Source organism: Trachymyrmex cornetzi, unplaced genomic scaffold (assembly GCF_001594075.2).
Source record: "Trachymyrmex cornetzi isolate Tcor2-1 unplaced genomic scaffold, Tcor1.1 scaffold248, whole genome shotgun sequence".
Classification (NCBI taxonomy): Eukaryota; Metazoa; Arthropoda; class Insecta; order Hymenoptera; family Formicidae; genus Trachymyrmex; species Trachymyrmex cornetzi.
Window position 1 is genome coordinate 2098169 of NW_017297144.1, and position 10327 is coordinate 2108495.

At 34.3% G+C, this 10327-nt stretch overlaps 2 protein-coding genes across 5 annotated transcripts; one reads left to right on the plus strand and one right to left on the minus strand.

The window, feature by feature from the left end:
• Nucleotides 1–383: 383 nt before the first annotated feature.
• Nucleotides 384–6199, minus strand: yata (N-terminal kinase-like protein yata). Of its 2 annotated transcripts, none has more exons than XM_018508092.1 (13): nucleotides 5997–6199; nucleotides 5240–5439; nucleotides 4425–4571; nucleotides 4225–4353; nucleotides 3919–4130; nucleotides 3557–3647; nucleotides 2979–3461; nucleotides 2540–2761; nucleotides 2059–2311; nucleotides 1771–1941; nucleotides 1359–1639; nucleotides 725–833; nucleotides 384–634 (listed from the first exon to the last, which is right to left on the minus strand). In XM_018508092.1, exons 2-13 carry the CDS (start codon nucleotides 5351–5353, stop codon nucleotides 501–503), a joined length of 2346 nt encoding a protein of 781 aa, XP_018363594.1. In that variant the 5' UTR covers nucleotides 5354–5439; nucleotides 5997–6199; the 3' UTR covers nucleotides 384–500. The 2 variants fall into 2 exon arrangements, with proteins under 2 accessions (XP_018363594.1, XP_018363593.1); XM_018508091.1 differs by having other exon boundaries at nucleotides 5598–6199.
• A 1071-nt stretch (nucleotides 6200–7270) lies between these two features.
• wap (DDB1 and CUL4 associated factor wap) lies at nucleotides 7271–10055 on the plus strand. 3 transcript variants are annotated; one of them, XM_018508051.1, is made up of 4 exons: nucleotides 7271–7655; nucleotides 7904–8177; nucleotides 8567–9122; nucleotides 9763–10055. In XM_018508051.1, exons 2-4 carry the CDS (start codon nucleotides 7925–7927, stop codon nucleotides 9995–9997), a joined length of 1044 nt encoding a protein of 347 aa, XP_018363553.1. In that variant the 5' UTR covers nucleotides 7271–7655; nucleotides 7904–7924; the 3' UTR covers nucleotides 9998–10055. The 3 variants fall into 3 exon arrangements, with proteins under 3 accessions (XP_018363553.1, XP_018363554.1, XP_018363556.1); XM_018508052.1 differs by having other exon boundaries at nucleotides 7907–8177; XM_018508054.1 differs by having other exon boundaries at nucleotides 7910–8177.
• The last annotated feature ends 272 nt before the right edge of the window (nucleotides 10056–10327 follow it).

Below are 10327 nucleotides of genomic sequence, written 5' to 3' on the forward strand. Positions count from 1 at the left end.
TCCTTGTAATTTGTTCTCTCTATGAAGAGAACCTCATTACTAAAAAAATTTACGAAGAAATTGATATGCTTTTTTATGTATAAGAAAAAATTTTCGTACTAACGTTTGCATGAACTAAAATAAATTATTTTATATTCTTTTTTACATATTAACATAAGTATTACATAATAATGTTTGCGCGCACGCGCGTGCATGTTTGTGCAATTTTGAAAAATGGATCCTACATATAAAATATACTGTCGCATTACATTATAGACTGTATAGGTTGTAAAAAAAATAATTGTTAAATAAAATAATTTTAACTTTTACTTAACATATATATGTATATTTTTTCATGCATATAATGTTAATAAATAATATTGTAGAAAACGTTTTTGGATGAACCTTTTTCTTACATTAGATAAGATTTACAGAAAATACTTTCATCATATTACTTGTAATATTTAATTTACTTAATGTACAATAGAATGATTAACATACGGCGCGTTTACTTGATTCACTTAAATCTTCTTCGCAGCTGGATTAGCTCGTAATTTCACTGCTCGTTTCGCCTCCATCTGTCTTTGCCTGGCCAATTTACGCTCTTCTCTCTTCCTTCTAGCTTCTTCGTATTTATTGTTTCCACTAGGAACGCCTAAATAAAAGAAAATTTTCTCAATACTATATAATGAAAATGTAATGAAACAAAATTTGCAAACATATTCAGAAATCAAATCAGATATACTTGGTTGCTCTAAGGGCTGAACATCTTCGAGAGACTGAAACTCCGAATCTTCCCATCCAACTTCGGAAGAATCATTTTTGTCTTGAACACCTTGGGTTGTTTCTTCTTCCTACAATACGAATGTTTTTTTCTGATAACGATATCAAATTACACGACCATTCGAACAAATTATTTTCGTTATCTATTCATATTTATGTATCCATATGCATACATATACGTATAGGGTGTTCCAAAATTCGTATGTTGCAGTAATATTGAACTAATCTAGAATAAATTTCTCTTCGACAAAAATTGGTTTGGGCAACATTATTTTGACTGTTATATAATATTTAATATTAAATGTTTAATCGTCTAAATTTTACATAACAAAACTATATATTTTTAGCCTAGCACTCACTCTTTATTTTCTTTAATCACTTATCATTTAAATAATGTTAATGCATTGAAATATTTTTATTAAACGAAAAATGGATTCTTAGATTAATCGAAGAGAATTCTGCTATTATATAGATTTATTATTAAAACTTGCGGCTATATACATTCGTACCGCTCGTATTAACATTTCAGGTTTGATAGGATATAAGAAGAAGAACCTTGATTGTAACACAAAAATATAAAATGCCAAGTAACAAACCGGTTCTTCCTCAAGGCTGGTCCACTGTTCATTAGCCTTAGGGGAGTGGCCGGACGGTGATATACTACTGGCTGGATTCAATGGCACCGATGATGTAGCGGTGGATTGCTGCTCCATATCTCCCCAATTATCGGCATCCCAACAATCCCAATCGCAATCGGAATTTGTATTTTGAGTGTTTTGCGTATCGTGCTCGTGATCAGGATCGAGGGAAGTCATGCTTGTCGCGCTGCTCGTCGTGGCAGTAGTGCTAGCGCTACTCTGGGAGCTGCTAGCTTGTTCTAAAATAATTAAATAAAAAAAATGTCGTTAATATATTAATACGTAAAGGGATAAATATACTGCTAAACAAGTTATTAGATAGAGTGAAAAAATGCCCATGAGTATGAAAGTAAAAAAGATTAATGCTAACCTAAAGAAGCAGGTTTATTTAACAAGATTCTAGATGTGCTATGAGCATTTGATGATTTTGGCGTATCTGACTGACTACGATAGAATTTTGCTGTGACTGCCGTAACGGCCCATCCGGCCCATGTCGCCGCTGCATTGCTGAGACTAGGTGTTGCAGTATTCACATCCGCCTCTGCAAATATTTTAATATCATTAAAGTTTAATATTTTTTTTCTTCAAAGTGTTCTCAAAGAATAAAATAAAGTATGAATTATGAAATCCCCCCCCAAGTACTATATGTAATACTCACCCATTGATTCGCGAAGACCAGGATCTTCAGAGACTGTCTCAAGCTTTGATAAAAAACCTCGAATGATACGGAATGCATTGTCTCGTACACCTTTGTCCACATCCGTGGTAAGCGGACATAGAGCCGGTAGAATGCGATTTGCGACTTCTTGCAGAAGGAAATATTGCTGCGTCGCGGCTAGAGCTAGTATACTCGCAATTCTGGCCGGAGGAAAAGAATCGCGAGTTCCACGAATAAACGCGCCAATTAATACCTAAAATTATTTTTATTAACTAATTTAATAATAATATTCTATAAACATATTATGATTTGTATTATTTTATTAATTATAAATTGTTTTATCATTTCTTATTAATATTTAAAATATATGTAAAGGGTCTGTCTTGATTAATAAAAATCTAAAAAAAATTTAAGGAAGAAGCAGATGTCTGTTAAAAAATAAAAGAATATTGTGTTAAAATTAAACAAGGATTGATGGTACCTTCTGCCTTATCTGAGGGTGAAGATGTTGAGCAATTTTTCCAAGGCAAACTGTGGTATTTGTGCGAATACCGCCTTGTTCGTCTTTCGACTGAAGTTTCGCAAAGTATCTTAAAGTCTCGACATTAAGATTATTATAATCTAACTTTGGTGCTAAATGTACGACTGATCTTATCGTTTCTTCCCTGATTGCCGGGTTTGTATCGAGGAAGCCCCTTGCTACCTGCAAAAAATATACATATTTAATAGATAAAATAATTTTAATTTTTGTTTAAAATAATACAATATTATATCATACAAGATACTTAAATTTCTCAAATTCAATATGCACTATCTTTATAGATTTTATAATATTATTAAAGATATAAAATTACAACAGTATTTTTATTATAATATAACTACAATTAATAAAATATAATATCCAATGAAACTTTTTTTACCTGAGGAAAAATGGCTTCATTAACGGTAGCTGATTGCAAGTGGTCGACGAATCGATCCAATTGTTGCAGCAATCGTAATCTCGTCGCTCTGTCATTCGATGCAAATAATTTAACGACACAGGGCACTACTCGACGCTGATACTCGACGTCTGGTAATTGAGAACCCAGTTGCAGCAACGGCGGTAATACGGCACTTCCGGCATCTCCAAATTCGAAAGCAGCCAGTAATTGCGGCAGAATCTTGTACCTGCCAACACCGTCGGGAAACGAATCCAATTGTGTCGCCAACTGCGAGAAGAATCGTCCTTTCTCTCCTCTTTCCTTCATCTGGATCTCCTCTAGGAATAAAAGGGCATCAACAAGATTATTTTTAAAAAAACCGCCGTTACTACGACAACGCGCTATCACGTCTGCGGGATTTGGTCTTCCTTCTGGATTAGCTCCCGTTAATTCTCGATATACTGTCGTTATTTGCTTCGGAATCTTCAACAAATAAATAAAAGGTATACATGCATAAAAATGTATAGGAGATTACAGTTCGACAAAAAGATGTAATGTGAAACAAGCAGACAACTTACTTGACCTGTAATTTTAAGTTGTGAAGTGGTGTTGAGGGTACCATTGTATGTTTCCCATATCAAACAACCAAGTCCCCACATGTCAACTGAACTATTTTTTGTTCATTTATTAGTTTTATATTACGAATATCAAATTCAAATGTTTGTAAACTACTACTATATTGTATAGTTTCAATTGTATCTACTACATCTACTATTATATTTGATGCTTTCCAGCAAGAGACACATTGTAACATAATTTCATCTTTGCTTAACATTGGCAAACAATGAAGACGTAATGATTCACTGTGTTACACTCATCTGTGTCCCTTGCTGGAAAAAGCATTCATTATTAAATTTAGATAAGATATATAATCATTTACCATTTAGTTGCAGGCTTTGAACTTTCTTTAGCCTCTGGTGGTTGATAAACTTGGAAATGAGAAGGTAAGAAATTGTATGGCATGTCCACAGCTGTCATGTATTCAACCCCACCGAGTTTCCATTCACCGCTCTCTTCGTTAACGAACACTGTCCACAGATTGACATTATTATGCCGTAAATTCCCGTCGTTATTTAAGAAGTTAAGTGCCCTCTGCCATCAAATCGAAGTAACATGTATTATAGATCTTTTCCATGTGTCACTTAAAATTCTTTGACGTGACCTATGATGTTTCATTTATACATACTGTGATTTGAAATATGCCCCAGGAGTAGTACAATTCCTTCTTAGACTCATTTTCCGAATTACATTTTTGCGTCAAGCGATTAAACAACGGTTCTACACGCTCTGTGGCTAAGTAAACCATTTTGTCAGTCTGAAGTAACAAAATATAGATTACATTTTTACACAGAGTATACCACTACCATAAGCCAATATAATTCATACCTCGAGACTATCAAGATACGCAAGTATGCTTGGATGTCTGAGTGTTTTGAGTCTTTTTACAGCTGAACGGGCAATATCCAGTTGCTGTTCTCCACCATTTTTAACATCAAAGACAAAAACTGAAACATCCTCACCCGTTGTGGTACCCTGCAGAAGATCTTGTGAAGATGAAAATAATATTTTTACAGATAAATTAGAAGAAAGATTAACTCTTGCCACATAATTAATTTGTTACCTTTTATAATTTACAAAATAACAAAATATGACATTGGACACTTTTCATTTGGTGACATAAGTTGACCCAAATGTCATTCTGCCTTTGTTACTTATTGAATGTCAAGAAAGATAGAATGACATTTGTGTCAACTTGTGTCACTAAACAAAAAGCATTCATTGTGTTGCATTCGAGGTTAATCTACAATGTGCTCCTAGCTTTCTGTTTCTTGCTTTTTACCTTTTGCTTTTTTGCTTCTTTGCAACCATTTCATTGACATGTTTCTTGACTTTTTCAAAGTTCGTCAACTTTTATCTTGGGTGATAGAAAATGAAGAACATGAATGAGAGGCAAAAAGGCAAGAGATAAAAAAATGGTAAGAAGTAAAAACTAGACAGCAAAGAATATATTATAGATTAGACTTTAAAATTGACAAACTTTGGAAGAAACAAGAAACATATAAGTCGATAAAATAGTTGCAAAGAGAGAGAGAGAGAGAGACAAGAGATAAAAAGCAAGAAATAGGAAGCAAAGAGTAAATTGTAGATTAGCCTTTTAGTGCTTCTCTAGTGTCATTCTCTCTCACATTCAACTGCATTACCTTTCTTTTAGCCCTATGTATTGTCCAAATGCTTTTGTTATCCAAACCAGAAATAGGCTCCCCGATGTCATATGGGAAATCCTTGGCAGGATCTCTCGAGAAAAAGGACCACATTGTGGAGCTTATACTTTTATCCACACATACAGCAGACCGCACTCAACTTTCAACTTATCATTGGAATTGACAGCAACGCATCAGAACTGCAAAAATACAAAAGTCATTTCCTTTTGCACATTGCAAACGCAGAAATATGCTATAAAGATTATTAATTTGTGACGTGACACTTCGTTCTTTACTATTCAATGAACAATTACAATGCAATTCAATGCAAATTCAAAATAGAGGTTAAATGACAAACCCAAGAAAAAAACGAACAAATCCGACTGGGTTTTTCGTCTAAGAAATGAGTTTAGAATTGTTTATCCAAAAAAACCTAAAGAAATTCCGCAAACAATTAAAAATTAGAAGTTGAAACGCTACGTGTTGCATTCGGCACAATCTGAAATAAATTGGAGCGAGATGAGATAACGAAAGGAAAAATCGATCTGACAGAAGAGAGCGCTTTCGTTCGATCTGTCAAAGAATACTCAAAAGTCAACAAGTAAACGTATTATAATACTTATACCCGTGAGTACATGAAAGAATTTTTTTTTCCCCTTATTTACTCAGTCTCGGTTATTTTCTCGATTATTCCGAAGCAGTTACCCTTCGATTCCCCCTGTTCTCCGAAGTATTGAGCGGATTGAGAAAATCGCACCTTAAATTCGCATGACGACACGCGCGATAACGCACAACACGTCATTTTGACGTAGGTTTAATCCGTACGTTCTCAGATACGTTTTCGAGTTGTTTCGAGTATTTCCTTCAATTCTGTCTATTTTCGCGCTCGAAACGAGTTTTGTCATTGATGATGGAAATGAGGGAGGAAAATAGAGAGAGAAACGAATATAGAGACAGCGTTGGTATAAACGACGAAATATCGATTCTTTTTTTAGACAATTGGATCCCACCATCTGCGTGATGTTTCCAGCCATTTCAAGCCATTTCCAGCTCGCGTGAATTCACGTGAATTGGTTGCTTTAAATTTTTAACTTCTTCTCTGGCTTCTCTGAGAAGTGGGTATATTGTACATTCTTAATAATATACAGTTGTAATACGTTGAACTTAATTAGGCTGAAAATTGTTAAAAATGATTAGGTGTGCAGCCTCATTGCAGTTGTCAATTGCACACACCACTCACATTGGTCTATTCCTAGTAATTTTTCACTGTTTCACCGATGAGATTATATTATTTTAAATTATCCCATCAGTGATGTGGGCAATTGATATACATACACCTGTAAGGTCCGTTTCCACCAACGCAGATCATCTTTAATCTCGGTTCAACTTACTCTTTGTCTTTTTTTAGTTCTAAAGATTAGAAAAAGACGAAGAGTAAGTTGAACCGAGATTAAAGTTAATCTATATTGGTGGAAATGGGCATAAGTCTTAAGCCTTAAATTGATCAATCACAATCGAATGTGAGAAGAATAAATGACTTAGGCCCAGTTCCACAACTGACGGTTAACTCATAACCGAGGTTCAACTTATTCATTGTCTCTTTCTAATTTTAGAATTGGAAAAAGATGAGAAATAAGTTGAACCACGATTAACCATGAGTTGTAAAACTGGGCCTTACTGCCAGTACATCCATTTTCAGTTTGGGAATTACATGACTATATACATTTTCTGACACTATCGATATAAAATCGTATCGCCAAAAGTAGATGGAATTCGTGTCAGTTCAATAGGAAAAAAGCCGGCATGGCCTCTCAGATTCTTCTCTGCTTCCACCATGGGTACTACAACCGCTCACTGAGCGCTCAGTGAGCTCTTGGATCTGATTGGCATATTCCGTTAGATCTAAAAATATAGACCAAACAGATACGAGAGCGCTCAGTGAGCGGTCGTAGTACTGAATGCACCCCATAATGTATTCCATGGAATGCACATTGCACACTGCCACAGTTGGCCACATTGGCCACAGTGACCAACAGTGACAGTGTCGTAGGTCATATTGTTTATGAAACACTGTAAAACATTATATTATTTATGAGATTCGGTATATTTTTCATAAATAGGGAAAACTGCAATTAATTCGAGAAAGAATTTAGAAGATTTCACAGTCGCTTCCGGCTGTGATATCTAAAAGGACGTCATTTTATTTTCGGAATATTAGCTACGGCGTTACCAGAGCTTCCCGAACAATTTTCTTCATTCGACCTTCTGTGGTTTTTATTGTAGACGCGGCGTATATGTGGATTCTTTATGTTTGTATGATCGTATTTTTCCTAACGATATGATGGTTATAAAGATTTAATTTCTTGACAGTCAGATTATTCGTGGTGGTCATTTTCGTGTAATATACAGTTATCAGGTTAGTGGATAAATTTTGTCATCAATTGTATTAACATTTTGATAAATTTACATATAAATTATATTTTTTATCCTTATATTGCTTATCAATTGGCTTTGCTGTTATTTTTTTTCTATCTTAAGAATAAACGAGTTGAATTTGTATATTACTAATAAATTTTATATTTTTCTTTCCTTGAAAGAATTTTGTTTTCTTTTTTATTGAAATATTTTTGTTAAGTTAATATCAAATAATATTTGGTGCAACAAAAGCAGGAATATCGAGGCATCATGGCTATGCATACCATACCACCAAAACGAAAAGAAATCTACAAGTATGAGGCGCCATGGCCATTGTACAGCATGAACTGGTCGGTGAGGCCTGACAAAAGATTTCGTCTAGCACTGGGAAGCTTTGTAGAGGAGTATAATAACAAAGTACAAATTGTTTCACTGGATGAAGAAACATCTGAATTCAGTGCTAAAAGTACATTTGACCATCCTTACCCTACGACTAAAATTATGTGGATCCCTGACAGTAAAGGTACTTATATATATATATATATATATTTAATTTTCTTGCAATTTTTATGTCAATAATCAAATAAATTCTCTACAATGGATGTAACTAAAAATATAACTGCAGCGAAAAATCTATAACTATTAGGATAATTTCATTGATCTTGATCTTTAATCTTCTTATCTCCTTTTAAGCAACTGATTTGATTTATATTTTACCTGATAAACTAAGGTCCTTGGATATCTATTGCATATCTATAAACAGAATTCAAAAAAGTTGTTTCTGAGAAATTTTGCAGACAAACAGTCAGATGGTCAGACTAACACTATAAAATTTCAAAGTGATTTAATTATAAAGTAGTGAGATTATAAAGTAGCTATGCTGCACTACTTAATAAATAAAATTTTTACCAGGTCAGCTTCCTGATCTTCTTGCCACATCCGGTGATTATCTGAGAGTATGGCGTGCTGCTGAACCTGAGACCCGTTTGGAGTGTGTCCTGAATAATAATAAGAACTCAGATTTCTGTGCACCGCTTACGTCTTTTGATTGGAACGAGGTGGATCCCAATCTAATCGGGACTTCCAGCATCGATACCACCTGTACAATTTGGGGACTGGAGACAGGGCAGCTTATGGGTCGAGTCACAAACATGGTCAGCGGTCACGTGAAAACGCAATTAATTGCACACGACAAGGAAGTATATGATATCGCGTTCAGTCGTGCCGGAGGTGGTCGCGACATGTTCGCCTCTGTCGGTGCTGATGGATCCGTGAGGATGTTTGATCTACGACACTTGGAACATTCGACAATTATCTATGAAGATCCACAGCACACTCCGCTGTTGCGATTAGCGTGGAACAAGCAGGACCCTAATTATCTCGCTACTGTAGCGATGGACGCTTGCGAAGTCATCATTCTGGACGTTCGAGTGCCGTGCACGCCAGTCGCAAGATTAAATAATCACAGGTCAATATAAAATGATTTAATATTATTATTTATATATACAATATAATATACAAGTTAATATTACAACGCTAGAAATATTTTTAATATTGAGTTTCTTTTCTCCGAAGCTAACGTCAAAATCTAACAAAGTTACTGATACTGAATCTGCGAGACCCATTTAATGTATGTTGATTAAAAGGCACAAATTAATTTCAAAGCACTTAAATAACATAACTCGTATAAAAAAAAGAATAAGCTAAGTGTTTATTTTAATAAAAATAATCCAAATTTGCAGATGTAACAAAAAGAAATTTAATTGTTTAACATTTTTGTATAAAATAGCTATTGCTACAGTAATAGATACAAGAATTAAAAGAACTACATAATGGTAGTAAATTTAAATATAATGTATTTTTTATTTTAATATCACTTCACAGAAAAAGCTGAATTATTTTTACTCATAAAAATCTGTATTATCCAAACAGTGCATAGTGAATCCAATAGATTTACAATCAGCTTCGAAGATTATAATTAAAGTAATTATACTAAGTAGGAAGACTATAATTAAATGGGTCCAGTAGATTCTGGTCTATTTTGGTCATGTTAACTTTGGAAGATTAAGAAATTTTTTTGACTAATTTCTTTCCTTTTAATTTTACAGGGCTAGTGTTAATGGAATAGCCTGGGCCCCGCATTCATCCTGTCACATTTGCACAGCCGGTGATGATCATCAGGCTTTAATCTGGGATATACAGCAAATGCCAAGAGCAATAGAGGATCCTATACTCGCTTATACCGCCGCAGAAGGTGAGGTCAATCAAATTCAATGGGGTGCCACGCAACCCGATTGGATAGCCATTTGTTACAATAAAGCGGCAGAGATTCTTCGAGTATAATTGTCTTCTTTATTGAAACGCATTTATTTCATCTCGAGATGTTCGAGAACGATGCTATTAGAATTGCTTTTTTATTATTAATATAATAGACATATATAGCTTGTTCTGTAAACGATAACTATAAAACATTTTATTTAATGCGTTTCACAATTGTACATATGTTTATAGAAATATTATAAACGTAATAGTGAACATTTTTCTTTCAACAAAAGACACAGTGTAACATAGTGAATCATTTCAGCCTTGTTATTTGTCAATGTTAAACAAGAATGAAAAGATTCACGATGTCTCTTGTTAGAAATTGCTCAGTATTAAGGTTACTCAGCTATG

Excerpts from the sequence above, each read along its gene's own strand:
- yata (XM_018508092.1), bottom strand. The coding sequence starts at position 5,353 with ATGTGGTCCTTTTTCTCGAGAGATCCTGCCAAGGATTTCCCATATGAC. Across the intron at positions 3,648-3,918 it reads TCAAAGCCTGCAACTAAATG|TTCAGTTGACATGTGGGGAC; the intron begins GTAAATGATTAT and ends AACAAAAAATAG. Across the intron at positions 1,640-1,770 it reads AAATAAACCTGCTTCTTTAG|AACAAGCTAGCAGCTCCCAG; the intron begins GTTAGCATTAAT and ends TAATTATTTTAG.
- wap (XM_018508051.1), top strand. The coding sequence starts at position 7,925 with ATGGCTATGCATACCATACCACCAAAACGAAAAGAAATCTACAAGTAT. Across the intron at positions 8,178-8,566 it reads GTGGATCCCTGACAGTAAAG|GTCAGCTTCCTGATCTTCTT; the intron begins GTACTTATATAT and ends AATTTTTACCAG. Across the intron at positions 9,123-9,762 it reads GCAAGATTAAATAATCACAG|GGCTAGTGTTAATGGAATAG; the intron begins GTCAATATAAAA and ends TTAATTTTACAG.